This window comes from Gobio gobio (assembly GCF_949357685.1).
Source record: "Gobio gobio genome assembly, chromosome: 2".
Lineage (NCBI taxonomy): Eukaryota > Metazoa > Chordata > Actinopteri > Cypriniformes > Gobionidae > Gobio > Gobio gobio.
Window position 1 is genome coordinate 27,218,201 of NC_137098.1, and position 17,278 is coordinate 27,235,478.

General features: G+C 38.5%; 1 protein-coding gene across 4 annotated transcripts in view; it reads right to left on the reverse strand.

The window, feature by feature from the left end:
- The window catches only part of plcb3 (phospholipase C, beta 3 (phosphatidylinositol-specific)), a 72,467-nt gene that overhangs the window by 13,780 nt on the left and 41,409 nt on the right, over positions 1-17,278 (reverse strand). For 3 of the 4 annotated variants that reach the window (XM_079803074.1, XM_079803073.1, XM_079803076.1), the window contains exons 3-24: positions 15,483-15,551; positions 15,232-15,372; positions 14,880-14,959; positions 12,994-13,047; positions 12,785-12,857; positions 11,574-11,677; positions 9,526-9,692; positions 9,235-9,381; positions 8,988-9,145; positions 6,643-6,725; positions 6,467-6,551; positions 5,700-5,847; positions 3,727-3,828; positions 3,497-3,576; positions 3,320-3,416; positions 2,916-3,000; positions 2,425-2,549; positions 2,157-2,311; positions 1,878-2,039; positions 1,635-1,734; positions 1,414-1,518; positions 889-983 (exon numbers count right to left, since the gene is read on the reverse strand). In XM_079803074.1, the coding sequence (XP_079659200.1) occupies positions 889-983; positions 1,414-1,518; positions 1,635-1,734; positions 1,878-2,039; positions 2,157-2,311; positions 2,425-2,549; positions 2,916-3,000; positions 3,320-3,416; positions 3,497-3,576; positions 3,727-3,828; positions 5,700-5,847; positions 6,467-6,551; positions 6,643-6,725; positions 8,988-9,145; positions 9,235-9,381; positions 9,526-9,692; positions 11,574-11,677; positions 12,785-12,857; positions 12,994-13,047; positions 14,880-14,959; positions 15,232-15,372; positions 15,483-15,551 (2,415 nt within the window). The remainder of the gene's footprint in view (positions 1-888; positions 984-1,413; positions 1,519-1,634; positions 1,735-1,877; positions 2,040-2,156; positions 2,312-2,424; positions 2,550-2,915; positions 3,001-3,319; positions 3,417-3,496; positions 3,577-3,726; positions 3,829-5,699; positions 5,848-6,466; positions 6,552-6,642; positions 6,726-8,987; positions 9,146-9,234; positions 9,382-9,525; positions 9,693-11,573; positions 11,678-12,784; positions 12,858-12,993; positions 13,048-14,879; positions 14,960-15,231; positions 15,373-15,482; positions 15,552-17,278) is intronic. The other variant, XM_079803075.1, reaches the window with a different exon arrangement.

Here is a 17,278-nt window from a genome sequence, read left to right on the forward strand (position 1 = left end):
ACTGATCGTATGAATATGAAGGTTAGGTGCATTTTTCTCGATGCACACAATACCTTCTTCAGGAAGGACTTGAGGCAAAAAAAAGAGAAATATATGAGAAATAAAAGCTTTTTTTATGTAAAAAATGACTCAATATAGTCGGACGAACAGCTTATCGTGACGGCTCGCACTTAGGAATGCAGCGTGTGTGAACGCGCTCACGGCGCGCCCCCTTATAAGGGAGAGCTGAGAAAAAAGTTTTACAGAAATAAAGCCATAAAAGGCTTAAAATGAGTTAAATCTGTAGCATAAACCAGCGAAAAGTGAGGAAATATGCAGAAAAGATTTAGAGAGAAAAGAAATGTATTTAAGAGATAGATCGAGTTTTTCCTCCACAACTGAGTGCAAACTGGCATTCAAATCTGTTGATAATCCGTTATTTAACTAATTTAAGACTCCTAATATGAGAATACTCAAAATTCTCTGTGTTGTTGTTATTGTTTGTTCAAGAGCAAAAGAGAACTCGATGTGAGCAGGAGACTGATGCGAGTCTGTCTGTGCGTCGAGTGTGTGTGTGTGTGTCAGAGTGTCCCTCGATTAGCTGACATGAGACGCAGCCACACAGACAGGACATTGACATACAGCGCGTTCTCTTGTGTCTTGTCGCGCTTGGAAGCATTTACATAGGAGCGTGATCATGTAACGCTAGGCAAAAATGGATATAAAAACGGAAGCTGCGTTATTTGCGTAAAATATTTTTAATACGTTAAACTGAAAAAATGTATCGCCCGCGTTAACGCGTTACTTTGCCCAGCCCTAATTTCTAGTAGTAATTTATATAGTGTCAGTCACATTAGATTTGCTAAATGGCACCTGACTAAGAAACACAAAAAAACAAGCATGACTGACCTCAGTGGGATCCTCCATAAGTGCTAATAGCTGCCTTTCTCTCTGGACCAGCAGAGAGAGATGTTTGATGGGGTTTGTCAGAGCATCTGCATACTCTTCACACACAAAAAAAAGAGGAAGACAGTGGGAAAAGTAAGGTAGACACTTATCAGAGCTTGTAAACAAAAGACTGTTAATCCCACTCTTCAAAGTTCAAGACATTTAACTACAGTAGTTTCTACAGTAGTTTAATGACTACTTGCATAAAAAAGATTTCGGAACACACTGCAGCTAAATACACTAGTCATTTTTATGCACAGAATTGAACTATTAGCTTTGAACAACAATGCAGTAATGTGCATTAATTCAATATTAACATGAATTAACAAAATACTCCATCTCTGTCATATAATGAACCTCTGTCTATCGTTTTGGCAGATTTATTACACACAAACACAAATGTATACTTCACCAGTTGCAAATATTAATTCTGTGTAGCAACATATTTCTTTCTGCCATTCATAGTCCCATAGATCGCTCTTCTACCTTGGTGCTCGTTGGGGATGTAATCCTGTGCTTCAGTGCACACGAGTAGGGATGACAGCATGAGTGGCTGGTTCAGCTCATTCTTCAGACTGATGTAGTGATATCCTAACACACACACACACACACACACACACACACACACACACGTGCACATATTAGATGCGAGCCAGCAGATCAGAACAGCAAGTCTATTATAACACAGCCATGTATTTAATACAAACCTGGGCGCAAAGCCGATACTGGCAAGATACGATGACCAATAAACTTCCCATTTTCCTCATACACCGCTACTCGAAGAGATGCCAGGGTGGGTAATACCACCTAGAAAGAGATTAACAGCAATTTATTTTCATTTAATAAAAACGTGTAGATAATTACAGTTCAAGTATAGTATTAGACATCTTCACAGTTTTGTGCATGACAGAACTGACATGATTGGATGAACTATTCATTTAATTTGTTACCTTGTTGAACACAAAGGTTTCATCATCCCAGACTGGGTCCAGAGAGTTGTTATTAGAAGTTTTCGTTCGATATTTTCTTTTGGTGTCTGCAGGAAGTCCAAACATGTCTACCTCCACGTAAACACCGACCTTCTTATCATTCAGAAACTGACCTGAGACAATCTGTGTATGCGAGTGAAAGGTGAGAAGTGATCTGTTTGTACATAATACATTTTTAATAAATAAAAACTATTACTATAACAATAATTTTAAACATAATGATACATGTGAACACGATACCTTGATTTTAATTGTGTTAGCTACAATGCCATCCACAATGTCCATAGTAAAGGGGTCAAAGTGTTTGTCAGTGCGTCTCATAAACTCCGGCTTGAGCAGATAACCACAGTGACCATTATATTCAAACACTCCCATGTTCAGCTGCATCGGCAAGTCTGAGAAACAGAAGCTTATTTTAACCAAAAGCACCTAAAATATACTGAACTTAAATGTAGAACAACATAAAAAAAGGCGGCGGCAATAACAGAGTACTATCAGCATGTCTGACCAAGAGTTTGGAAGTTTAGCGCCACCATCTGGCAGCCCACGTTCCAGAATAGCTGTGGCATATAGTTACTGGAATCCACACGTGTCCCTTTGGGGTAGATGCGACTTAGCTGCTTTTTATTGTATCTGAACTTTTTGCTCAGGAAGAACAACATTATTTGAATATGACAGCACAAACATGACACATCAAACATATGTAACGGAGACCATTGCTGAGTCCAAGCAATGTGGATGATTTAGTGCATTACTAAATCATTAGAATTAGTGAGTCCCAAATCACAGTATGCCAAAGTTACTCAGATGGTCTGCTATTTCTGGTGGAAATTTATGCACACTATATAATGGCTAATATTGCCCTCAACACATTAGGCTTTGAAAGAGGATTACAACTACAAACACAAATAAATAGAGAGTAAGAAGACAAGTTTAGAAAAGGTGATTGAGTAATTAACAATCAATATCCAATCAATATCCGAGGCTGGTGAAGGATACTCGACAAACTCGCTGGGAGAACTCTTCAATGTGTCCATGCCTTTGGTCTCCACAAAAGATGACATCTCAAAATACTTATTCCTCTCTGAAAAGAGAGAAAGAGAGAGAGAGAGAGAGAGAGAGAGAGAGAGAGAGAGAGAGAGAGAGAGAGAGAGAGAGAGAGAGAGAGAGAGAGAGAGAGAGAGAGAGAGAGAGAGAGAGAGAGAGAGAGAGAGAGAGAGAGAGAGAGAGAGAGAGAGAGAGAGAGAGAGAGAGAGAGAGAGAGAGAGAGAGAGAGAGAGAGATCATTAAAAAGTAAATAATTCTGTCCTGGCTTCTGATTGGTCAACACAGTTTTGCCGTTCCAGCCATGCTAGAATACATAATATAGTAACAGCTATGATGTGAAAGGTATCATTACTCACTGGATGCCGCCTCAAAGGATTTGAATTTGACTGGTTCTATGTAGTTGACCAACGTGGACATCTCCTCTGTAGCGTTCACCTCACTGTACGCAGTACCCTGGAACAGAGAGACACATCAAAGATGTGCACAGAAAGAGACAGGGTGCAGAAACGTGAAGAGAACAGTGAACACGTTACCTCATCAGTGTTGTTATGTTTCTTTGGATCTGGAATGGGTTCCTCTTCCTCCTCTTCATCACTTTCTCCATCTACCCGGTCTATAAGATAATATTTAAAAAAATAATACACACAGAAAATTTAATATACACTATAAATGCATTGACCATGAACTTCCATACTGGTGCCTAAGTGACTTCGGTCTTCATCCTGATTGGTTGAAACCACATGTCAACTAGGCACAAACCCACCAATAGACTTGCGGCTATCAGGGTCTTTGACCATCCTCTCTGCAAGCTTCTCGCCCCCATTGGATATGTTCTGGCCCACCTCCCCATCAGACAACGGACAATCTAAACACAAATTTAATGATGAATGGGTTTGAACGTGAAATGAAATTGGTAAATGAAAAAATTATCATGTGTATATTTAAGTGCTCATGAATGGACCTCAATGGTTTTGGAACCACAACGAGAGTTCAAATTTAACAACATATTTGCACTGCAGTTGAGTTGCAAAATGTAGCTAATGAAAGAGTCCAAATGTTTGCAAAGATATAAATGCCATCATTTAGAGGTAAGAAAGAAAGCAAGACGAGTTTGGAATGACATGAGAGTGAGTAAATTATGACAGATAGTTTATGAGCTAACTCTCTAATCAAGAAGATATGAGAGAGATGAGCAATAAAATGTCCCACGAGAATAAATGATGATTTAAAAATGATCTCAGAATGAAATAAATGTTATACTTTGTCATAGAAGATCAGATGAGAAACGGTTGTTGATGATTGTGTAATACCAGTGTGTATATAGGAATTGAAAATACACTCAAAGGAGTTCACAGTAAAGGTTCTTATTGTTTCAGTGAGTGAGCTTGCCGTCAGGCTGATTCATATGAACACATCATGGATTTGAAACTGATTTATCAAAAGAATTGGCTCATAAGTGTCATTCATTCACAAATTGGACATCAGAGGCTGTACTGTACTTTCTGGGACAACAAGCAGGACAACATAACACAACAATGCTGATGCAGGAAACACTGACGTGTACTCTAAAGGGGCCGTTCTTACAGAACATGTTTTTGCATTTCACTATACTGCTTTTCCGTAGTTTTTCAATGAAATTGAATAAACCAATGGGCGCTGCATAAAATGCAACCTTGAGTGATATACCTCTACCCAAAAACTTTTCACAACCAGAACAGAACTTACTTAAGAAAGGGACACATGGAGGCAAACCACCCGACAACACAACGACACGGAGGTAAAGTATCCGATGTGAAGCGGAGACTTGAATGGTAAAAGTGATGGTTATTTTGTCAACGGGCTGTTAGATCTACCATTCTGCTCACTTTAAAACAGACACAGAGAGAAAGTAGTTCATCGAGATTACATTTATTTGAACGAATTAAAGAGAGAGAGAGACAGTGCGGATGTGTTGAATTACTTCAAAGTTATTTTAGTAATAAAAGTTGCGGACAGTGTTGACAAGAGCGCTGTGTGATCTCTGATCTCTGTCTGCATGTGTCGCATGTACTTCAATAAAGCTGTACAGTAATAAAGAGGATGATGTCACAGCTTTATGGATGCGGGCCCATATGCACATGCATACCTAGAGCTACGCCACTCCCGTGCTTCCGTCTCCTGTCTTTTGCTGCACTCTTAAAACACAACACTCAAGATAATAGAAGTTCAACTTATAAAATAAAATATCTATCTTTTTCAAATACAAAAATGAGTTCTGTGTAAATGGCACCAAAGTGTCATGAAATCCCATTTGAGGCAAGTTGCTATACATATTTCAATTATTTTGTGTGTGTGTGTGTGTGTGTGTGTGTGTGTGTGTGTGTGTGTGTGTGTGTGTGTGTGTGTGTGTGTGTGTGTGTGTGTGTGTGTGTGTGTGTGTGTGTGTGTGTGTGTGTGTGTGTGTGTGTGTGCGTGTGTCTTTAACCTACATTGTGAGGACCAAATGTCCCCACAAAGATAGTAAAATGTGAACATTTTGACATTGTGGAGACATTTGGTCAGGCCCCATTAGGAAAACAGCTTATAAATCATACCAATCATAAAAATGCAGAACTTTTTCTGTGATGGGTAGGGTTAGGGGATAGAATGTGCAGTTTGCACAGAATAAAAACCATTATGTCTATGGAAAATCTACGTAAAGATATAAAAACAAGTTTGTGTGTGTGTGTGTGTGTGTGTGTGTGTGTGTTTACATACCATTCAAAGGCGAGGAGTGTTCGTCTGTCCCGTCCTTGCGTCTGATGCTCCCACCGACAGATGCCCTGTGCTGATGTTTCTTCTTGTTCTTGATCAAGATCTTCCCCATCAGCTCCTGGGGGCTTGGCAGTTGTTGACCAGGAACCAGCTGTAAAAACATGATTTTAAAACCCACTGAAAATCTACTATTACAAATCTACTGACAAATTAAAAATATTATTGTTTACTATTCTTAGTTATTACATGGCCAATCATTCTGTGATCAAAAAAATATTTTTGTAATGACCAAAACTGTATAATGAACTACTGTTGCAGCCAGCTGATTTCCTACACAGTTGTCCATGCTCTCTTTCTTCTCACAATAATTCAATGATTTCAGATCAAATAATCATTTAACATTCATTTATTCTTTTATACGGTAAGTAGCCGTGAAATAAGTTGGAAACAAATGCTTTGAGGATGATACAAGAACCTTTCACTTTGCACTAGGGTCCTGAGCACCCTGTCTAGGTTTATTCTGTGATGATGACAAAACGACTGCACATCATCCTTAACTGGAGGAGTAAAGTTTAGCACAGCAATGCTGGCTTTAGAAAGCCAGGCCTGAAATGTTAAAATGCTTTAAACATTTTGAATTTTGACAGTTTTATGGATGGATGGATTGGATGGATGGATAAAGACAGACAGACAGATAGACATGTGCCTTGCAGATTTAGAATTTTTGTTTATTACGAAAGTAAAAAACTGATTAAAAAAGAAAAACTCACAGGATATTTCTCTAGTGGATCAATGAGCAGTGCGTCTCCGAACATAGAGCGACAGTACTCTGCCATTTTAGCCTGCTGCTTTGCTCTAAAAGACCAGATAATAATCAAGATAAATGATAAACAGGAAAAAAGACAAGTAATTATGCATTATCCACACACTCATGCCTCATACTTACGAGTCTACATGATTCTCAAAAGACAGGATGAGAGGATAGGGTGACGTCTTGAATGCACTTTCAGCAATTGCTTCAATCACCTCCTAAAAACACAAAGATTGAAACATTATACACAAGTCATCTTTATTTATATAGCGCTTTTTACAATACAGATTGTTTCAAAGCAGCTATACAGTGATGCAACAAAGTTTGTTTCGGCTGTACAGCTCTAGAAGAAAACCCACTTTATATTAGGTGGCCTTAACTACTAGGTACTAACATTTTAATTAATCACTTGATACAATGCACTTATTGTGTACTTACATGTTTTTACATTGTACTTACATTAAAAAAAAAATACATGCATGTAATTACATCTGTAATTAATTTCTGTAGTTACATTTGTAATTACACAGTTGACACTTCCCTTACCCCTAACCCTAACCTTAAACTTACCCATATCATCACACCTGTCCCTAACCCTACCCGCATCCCACCTCAATATCAGTGTTTTGCAATACAATTTGAACACCGTAAGGACATTGTACTTATTTTTTGATGTAAGTACATAGTAGTTAAGGCCACCTAATAAAGTGGGGCCGAAAATAGTGTCATAATCCAACTACGTGTTGATCAGCGTTGATTCAGTTCCGATGTAAAAGTCATTAGTTATTAATTTAGTTTGTTTATCTATACAGCAGCTCTGGAGAAAACATTGATGTCATCGTCCAGCTCAGTTCAGTTCTCATACAATAGTGTCAATGCAGGCAGATCAGTAATATAGTTGAATATTAAGTGTCCCCAACTAAGCACGCAAGAAGCGACAGTGGCAAGGAACCCAAACTCCATCAGGTGACAGAATGGAAAAAAAAAACCTTGGGAGAAACCAGGCTCAGTCGAAAGCCAGTTCTCCTATAGCCAACAAACAAACAGTGTATGATTATGATTCAGGCAGCGGAAGTCGTCATAGTTGGGTTAAATATTATAGCTGTGAATGAGAGAATACATAAAAAAAAAATTGTGTGCCCATTTGCTCACATAGCAAAAGAAAAATGCCACAGTAGTGATTTCAATACTTTCAAAAAGAGGGAAAAAATAGAGTGAGATTGATAACAGCAGTCAAAAGGGAGAAATATGTAATTTTTTTACCATCACTCCCATAGACGCTATTACTAAACACCCTCACAGCAGCGGTAACTTTTTTATTGTAATTTGACGCAAAAGTAATAAAATACAAAGTATTAGTGTAATAAATGTACATATATATTTTTTTGAATGAAAATACAAAAAACGTTGCAGGATTTACGATATTGATGACCGTTAAAACGCGTCATCACAGTCTGTGAAAAGGGTCTATAGCGCATTAGCAAAATTTTGCAGGTTAAAAAAAAAATCTACTTCTTATTGTCAACATTGTGCTGATGCATGAAGCAAAGCTCACCAGAAGTCACTTTCAAACCAGGCCTCTTTCTGCTGGTCAATGCAGAAAATCCATGTGACCAACTTGAACCTGTAATTTGCGGGTGGGACATGTCCCCGCCACTTTTTGCCAAAGTTGAATTTGTCCCAACCACTTTTTTTGAAAAACACTGAAAAATAGCATGAGCTAGGCTTACAACATAAAGATTATCCAATTCATCGTTCTTCATAATATAATTTATACATGTACCACAAAATACATTTGCGCTGACGAGACAGACCTGATATATAAACCTGGTCACATACATATTGGGATTTATAAACAATAAACAGTTTAAACAGCGCTATATAAATGCAGTCCATTTTAAATATGTGCAATATACACTCTGGACCGAACACACTCTTTTACTGTGTGATTGAAGAGATGAAGAGAACAGAATGCTTTCCATTTAAATGTTTTTATTAAATGTGGCACTCATGCAATTAGGCACACAAATTACATTAAATAATTATCCTATCATTAAATAGAAGTTAAAAAAAAATATTGCGATGTGCTTGAGTTGTGTGGCTACTGAACACTGCACATCCCGTGCTGTTAAATGCACTAGTGTTAAGACCTAATGGTGCTTCTGTCTCTTTACCAAGCACAAAAAACACAAATGGTGTAGAATGATTATGCACTAATATTAGTACAAATTAAACTTATATCTTTCTAGATTATCTTTCTAGACACATAGAACTTTTTGTAGCACAGCCCTTAGGAAAGAAACATACAATTTATCTTGTTGCCATGTAAACTCCCAATGTAAATTCCCAATCCTAAAGGGTTTCTACCGAAATGACTGAATTTCTGCCATGAAAATCTGCAGAACAACGCTAAATGTGACCGTATCATAAAAGGGATGGACACTGAGATGGTAAAATGGGAGCAGGGGTCATAAACACACCTTGAATGGAATCTCAGTTGTCATGGTGAAACCGTGTGTGATGATTGGCTCTTCTTCAGGTGGGCGGCCCTTCCAGCAGTCCAGCTCTATACAGCGGCATCCTGTCAGCAACACTTGCCGGTACATCTCTACTGACGACAGGCCCGTCAACTGCCCCACTAAAAAGTGGGAAAGCACAGAAGGGTGTTAGTGCGCATTTATGACCATATTTGTGTCTTTTAGATTGTGTGTGTGTGTGTTTGTATACCTGTGAGGTATGTGTTGTGTGAAGAGTTGATGAAATAGTGGGACAGGGGTTGGTTCATATCATCGATGATGTCCAACCTCTCTGGAGGAACAACAGAGTTCTCCTCCCCACCAAGATACTTTGTGAAGCCCATTAGGGAGATCTGGTCTGCTCACACATGGACCCATGAAACAAAGCACCATCAGTCTCACCGTCACTATGTCTAAACGTGTGTGTGTGTGTGTGTGTGTGTGTGTGTGTGTGTGTGTGTGTGTGTGTGTGTGTGTGTGTGTGTGAGAGTGTGCTTTGTACCTCTTTCCAGCTGGCTGGCATTGGTTTCATATCTTTCCATGAGCTGGCGGACCTGCTCTCGCTTGAGCGGTGGGTAAAGAACCTCATTTAGTCGAGAATCTCTCTGTCTGCGATTTATAAAGTCCATCAACTGATCGAGAGACAGGAAGGGCTTCCCTTTAGAGCCACTGCACACACACACAGTAAAGATCACTCTAAATTGTAATGTAGACATGCATTTTCTGTAAAGCTGCTTTGAAAATACAAATACATTTGAATTGAATCAAAGAATTACACATTGTGCAATGGATCTTTACATAGTTGTTAAGACATAAATTGCCCCCAAAAAGTATTTGGACAGACTTAATAATGTATACATCTTACAGTACATCTCTGGGCCATTTTTACATGGATATGTACAATTACAGGGTTATTACTTTAAAAAAATATTTTGAATAGCATTTCTATGTTTTATAATGTACAAACCTAACAAATGTTTTAGTGAAATGTTTTGCTTGAAAAGTGTACTTGTGCCATCTTTCTTTAAAGGGGTCATGAACTGGCTTTTTAATTTTTTTATACTGTTGTCTGAGGTCAACTTATTACGTTCGCGTGGTTTTTACATTCAAAAACATCATAATGAATAAGTAATAGCTACTTTCTGCCCTGGTTTTGAGCCTCTCTCCTGAAACGCTCGGTTTTTATGGGCGTGCTGCACTGAAGACTTGGAAGTAAACGCCTACTGCTACGATTGGATAACAGTTTTGCATAATAATGAGTTTCGGCTCCCCCATCAGTACATGTGGGGAATTGTTTATAAAACTTCCAATGTGGAGAAACGGCAACCGGAATCCGCCCACAGGGCTCGCAAAATGTCTTTATCAAACAAACAAAGTACGTGCATCAGCAAAACTTCACTGCAGACAAATCAGCATGTTCAAAACTACCGCAACATAATCAGTAGATGTCAAACGATCTGTAACAATGCAATACTATCACATATAAAAAACATTTTTTACCTCACATAAGTGTGTTGCACCATTCCTGTCGGATTCAATATAGAAGGCACAGAATTGTGTTTTAATCTCAATCTGTCTGCAAATCCAGCCTCAAACTGTATCTTGTTTACAAACGATTCCACGGTGAATTGAAGCGAACAAACGTGCAATGTCTTACCCACGTGAGCTGGATCTTCATTAAAAATAAAGTTCAACCACACATTCCTGATAATAGATATAGCTGTATGAAATTATAAACAGTCGTATCAATATCATTTTGATTGTTTTATAGTAATAAAAATAATTTAGTTCAGTTAGAGAACAGATGCTACAATTAAAAACTGAACTGAGCAATATAATAACAATATACGACGGAAGATTCAGTTTCAAAGCTAAATGTAAAAGCGCCCATTTAAACGAGTTTGTCATTCTACTGTTCTGTTTTTGCGTTTTTCATTAAGAATAATATTAAACACACCATTCAAGCAATTTGCTCCCAAATTGCTCATTATAAAGTGAAAGTATAATCCGCACGGCCGCATGGGAATTCATAACGGTGAGCATTATATGCAGCCTAGCACCATTCTTCGTGAAAGATGAAGATAAAAATGCGCACAGGAAACAAAAACCTTGCAAAAATTATATACGATCCGCCTAATCCCGGCCAAAACAGAGATGCCGATTCGCACGGGACTAATATTATCACAGGACCTCGGTGTTCGGCGAAATATGGTAGGTAATTTGCGGGGGAATTTTTACTTTACAAATTACAGACATGGCTGATTCGCACGGGATTAAGATCACAGACATTCTCTGCAATTATTACAAATCACCAGAGGTCCCCAGATAATACTAATCCCGTGCTAATAGGGCTTTAGACTAACAAGGAAGTTTTCAGCTCCGAAATTTACAGGATGAACTTTTATATATCAAAGGTTGAATGAAAAGTCAATTAGTTGATACGTTATGTAATGGAATGGCATTCATACATTTTTAAATGTGGCCGAGTATCCAAATACTTTTTTGGGGCCACTGTATCTGTGTCATTGCTTTTGGACTCTGCTTACTCACAGCTCCACAAAGATACGCTCCACCTCTGGTCTGGGACTTAGTTTGTTGAGAAAGTTCTGGAACATTTCCCAGGTGAAGTCATCTGGCTTTATACCATGGTCCGCCTGAGAGAAAAATAAATGAATAATACATCACAATAAATAAAATGAATATATAAATACAATAAAAATAGAATGAAATGTCTCCATAGTTTCCATCTTTAGTGTCACAAATAAAAGACATAAAAGGGGACATAGCCATGGAAAACAGGATTTATCTTGAAAGATTGTTATGTACTATGTAGGCATACCATTTTCACAATGCAATGTAAACTGAGATGCAAAAGGGGTTCTACAGCATTGACCCATATCCACATTAACCAGTGTACAGTACCTGATAGCACAGGGCAGATCAATTTGGCTAGAGCAGAAATCTGATCCATTTCAATTGCTTGGTTGCGCGAGTAAATATTTGTTCTGCACTACGTAGTGAGTTTTTGGATTCATATCTGCACAGTAAATGATTAGAAAAAAGAAAAAAGACCGCTGGTGTAGAATAAGGCATCTTTAAAGGGATAGTTCACCCAAAAATGAAAATTCTGTCATCCCCTCACCCTCAAGTTGTTCTAACACTGTATGAGTTTCTTTCTTCTATTGAACGCAAATGAAGATATTTTAAAGATATTTTAAAGAATGTTGGTATTCAGGCAGTTGATGGCACCCATTAACTTTCATTGTAGGAAAAAAATAAGATGGAAGTCAATGGGTGCCGTCAAATGTCTGGTTACCAACATTCTTTAAAATATCTTATTTTGTGTTCAACAGAAGAGTAACATTTTCATTTTTGGGTGAACTATACCTTTAAGTCTCCATTCTGAAATGTAACCAGTAGAGGGCAGTGTAAGACAGTGAACAGAATGACATGTGGACATGTGCTGATCTAAGACCAGATCCTCTGTGTCCAAACTGAACCATAAAAGGATTGATCACAGATTATCATGAAGCAGAAAAACAAATTATGAGGAACATGTGACAACTGAGGGAGACACTACAAGAGATTAGACTAAAGAGATGATCAAATCTTCAAAGCAAGTGTGGGTTATTAAAAAACAGTTCAGAATTATGGAAAGAACAAAAGAGAGAGATGGACACAAACACTTCTTATGAAAGCTCGGCAGACATAACTGAAAGGTTCGATGTGTAATAACTGGTGATTGGTGCACGACTGATTACCCTGTTATTGACCAGACCGCAGTGCTCCAGTGCAGTCTCCACACGTTTCTTATCCGAGAACATTTTCAGGATGCTGAGAGAAGTGAAAGAGAAATAAAAAGAGAAGAAGTGAAAGGAATGATGAAAGAAGAAGTGGCACATTAGCAACAAAAGCCCTAAAGAACTGGAAACACAACTGTGTTTGATTAAGACAGCTTGTGTTTACTCACTTCTTCACTGGGATTTTCCCATCCTGATTTACCTGCAGCTTCAGCTTTGAGTAACTATGAAAAATGATACAAAAAAGGCAGACAGGTTATGTTATATCTACACTGATTATTTGCACTTGATGTACAGCAACTACAGACACTATTACCAAAAAAAAACTGGCATTGCCTACGAATGAGGAAAAGACTATGACAATAAGGACTGTGGTATTTTATTTTAGAGGATACGAAGCTAAACCCAAATCCTGCTGAACCAAAGACCCTGTGAACGGATTTGGGGCCATCAAATTTAACAGAGATAGTTCACCCAACATTGAAAATTTTGTCATTTACACACCCTTGTGTCTTTCCAAACCTGTATGACCTTCTTTTTCCATGATTTGGAACTGGAGCTTTAAAATGTAATTTTTGGGTGAACTAACCTTTTATAACCATACGTGACCATCAATTACAAAATCAAGCCTAAGGCAAACCAAAAGTTATGTGAAAAACCGTCTTGAACTTTTGTCTGGTGCAGTCGAGCTTGAGTTGAGAGGATTAGAAGAGATATAATATGTCACAATGTGACTTTATAAGTCACATAATAAAGTGCAAATGCGAGAAGTAAGCAGCCACAAAAGTCACAATTGTTATACGTCGCAATTGTGAGAAATAAAAGTCACAATTCTTAAAATAAAGCTGCAACCGTGAGACAGTCATACTTTTAGACACATGGTTGCAGTTTAGAGATATGAAGCCACATTAGTAAGATACAAAGTAGAAGAGAAAGGAAATTAAGTAGCATTTGCAAGATATAAAGTTACAATGCGAGATATAAAATTCACATTTTAAGAAAGTCTCACAATTGTGAGATATAAAGTCACATTTAAAGATTTAGTCGCAATTGCGAGAAACAGTCACAATTAGGAGAAATAAATGTTGCATTGTGAGAGGTCACATTTTCAAAAACAACAATTAAGAGAATTAATCACAAGCAACTGTGAAATATAAAGTTCAGTGAAGTCAACTGAGACTTTTGGTAAGGTCACCTTGCCTCAACAATTGTTTCAGACGTTTGGTTAGTATTGTATATTCGGCCCCACTTTATCTTATGTGGCCTTAAGTACTATGTACTTACATCAAAAAATAAGTACAATGTACTTACTGTGTTCAAATTGTATTGCAAAACACTTTCTGATATTGAGGTGGGATACGGGTAGAGTTAGGGACAGGTGTGGTGGTATGGGTAAGTTTAAGGTTAGGGTTTGGTGTAAGGGAAGTGTCAACTATGTAATTACAAATGTAACTACAGAAATTAATTACAGATGTAATTACATGCAGGTATTTTTTAAAATGTAAGTACAATGTAAAAACATGTATGTACACAATACGTGCATTGTATCAAATGATTAACTAAAATGTTAGTACATAGTAGTTAAGGCCACCTAATATAAAGTGGGTCCGTATTTTCTATTCCCTAATTCTAAACCTACCCATCACAGAAAACTTTCTGCATCTTTACAATGTAAAAAAACATCACTTAGTATAATTTATAAGCTGCTTTCCTCATGGGGGCAAAAAAAAAAAAATCACATTTGGTCCCCACAATGTAGGGTTTACCAGCACATCATCCATCCACACACACACACACACACACACACACACACACACACACACACACACACACACACACACACACACACACACACACACACACACACACACACACACACACACACACACACACACACACACACACACACACACACACACACACACACACACACACACACACACACACACACACACACACACACACACACACACACACACACACACACACACACACACACACACACACACACACACACACACACACACACACACACACACACACACAGAATACTCACGCTTTGAATAAGAAGATGTTGCGGGATGCATTCTGGGACAGTATGTTTGTGGAAAGTTTAAACAGTTCGTCGGTCCACACCTGGAAACCCAATCATAACAGAAAACAAACGTGTATAAATGTACTCATGCATTTATTATGTAAATATGATAATCCTATAACTAAATCAAAACTCCATGTGTGCCAAGGTTTTGAAAAGAGAGGAAAAGAAATATATAAATCGAGAGTTATCTGATATAATTCAATCAGAGCGCACACTTGCAAAGGTAGAAAGTGAAAAAGCAGTTCAGAGGGAGAGGGAGCAATAGCATGGACATGGTATCTAGGTGACAGGGACCGGTCGTCATGGTTACCTTGCAATAGCCATCCTGCACAGCTTGGAAGTTGAGGAAGGAGATGTTGACCAGGTCGTTGCCGTAGACAACAGTTAGCAGCTTTGAGTCGGAGTTCCCTTCTCCTTTGCCCAAACCCAACGTATCACGTAAACGTTGGTCCTACAAACACAGGCAAAGTTTACCACCCACACACACTCCTGACATATGAAACTTTCCAAACATAACCTTCATACTGACTTTTTCCGACACAGGCACTCTTAAAAACGTACCTTTGGCATCTTGGCAAATCTCCCTGTCCTGGTGTCCCTGATTTGACTGATGTCCAGGATTTCCACTTCCTGTAAAATAGCGAAAAAGAGATGTGCAGAGAGATGATGTGTTACAAATATACAACCAAATAATACATATTCTTGTTTATTCTTGGTTCTCAACCAGGAGAAGGGGTGTCAAAATGACTTGATTTAAAATAAGACCAGACAAGCAGTAAACGTCAGTAAAAAACAAACAAACAAACAAACACACACACACACACACACACACACATATACATATATACACACATACTTTTAAGCCAAGCTTTAAAATTTTAAAATTGTTGTCAGGTAGAAATTGTCATTTATTTAAACCGAATCAACAAACAGCTGGGAAAACTGTGGGGCCCTTTGAATATCACTGTGGACAGTGTGGTCCTTGAGAGTCAAAAATGTTTAGAAGTAGTTCGCACTTTTCCCAGAAGAAAATGCGAGCAGTCACCACCACGTTTCTAGGGTGTTATGGCTGGTTGCTAAGTTGCTACAGTTGCTAAGGTGGTCCGAGTCGTTTTAGAAGGCTAAATGGTTGCTATGTGGACACACAAGCTGTGTCTCATTTTCGAAGGCTCCGTTCTCCGGAGGTCGAATTTGAATGCTGCATATGTCATCGAGGCCGTCCATCGAGGCCGTCTCATTTAAGAAAAGTAACCGTTAGATTACAAAGAAAGAATTTACAGTATTTTACACCTCACAAGGAATAACAGTACATTTTATTCCGGTTACTGTTCTTAAATAACAAGAACACTACAGCTTGATGACGTATGCAGCCTTCAAATGCGACCTCCGGAGAATGCAGACAGCGACAGTGTCTACACCGGAGTGAACAGTGCGATGTGAAGTGACAAAGACATTAGAACTCATTATAATCAGTGACACTGTCTACACTTGATGTGGCGCAGCGCGACATTACAAATGCCTGAGCGATACCTCTCCTGAGAAAAATATTGATGACATTAGGGCTGGGCGATATATCGCATGACATTGTTAGGCGCATCTCGTCAGTAAAGCCGGTTCCTTGATTAGTAGTAAATCGTCATCACCTGCTTTCAGATAGAGCGGGATTTACTACACAGAGCCGTAGTTCACTGACAAGCTGAGCCATATCGCATGAATTATCGCAGGCGATACGTCCGTGATAATTAATGCGATATGGCTCAGCTTGTCAGTGAACTACGGCTCTGTGTAGTAAATCCCGCTCTATCTGAAAGCAGGTGATGGCAATTTACTACTAATCAAGGAACCGGCTTTACTGACGAGATGCGCCTAACAATGTCATGCGATATATCGCCCAGCCCTAGATGACATCCTACACTGCATTGATTTCTGTCCAATCAGATGAGCTCTAGAATAAGAATGCCCCTCTCCCGAATAACACCTGTCACCGACTGGGAAGTAGCAAATCATGGCTCACAGCTGTGATTTTTTACAGCTTAAAAAAGGAAGAGCAGTTAATATGTCCAGTCTGTTTCCGTAAAATATGTCAGCACAGTAAAAAAAAAAAAACTGCACTCTTCAAGTGATTTCATGGGATCTTTAAGAGCGATCTGGAATGAAATAACACTGAACAGAGGTCCAGAGAATCCCTGACACACCACATACACATAAGCACTGACAAAGTAAAGGATCCTGTCACTGAAGCGGTGAAGCAGTCATAAGTTAAGAGTGAACTTTAACTTTATGGCAGATTCACTCAACACTTCAGGATTCTCAGACAAACTCAGACAAACATCGTTCACTTCTTCTGCTTCAAATGT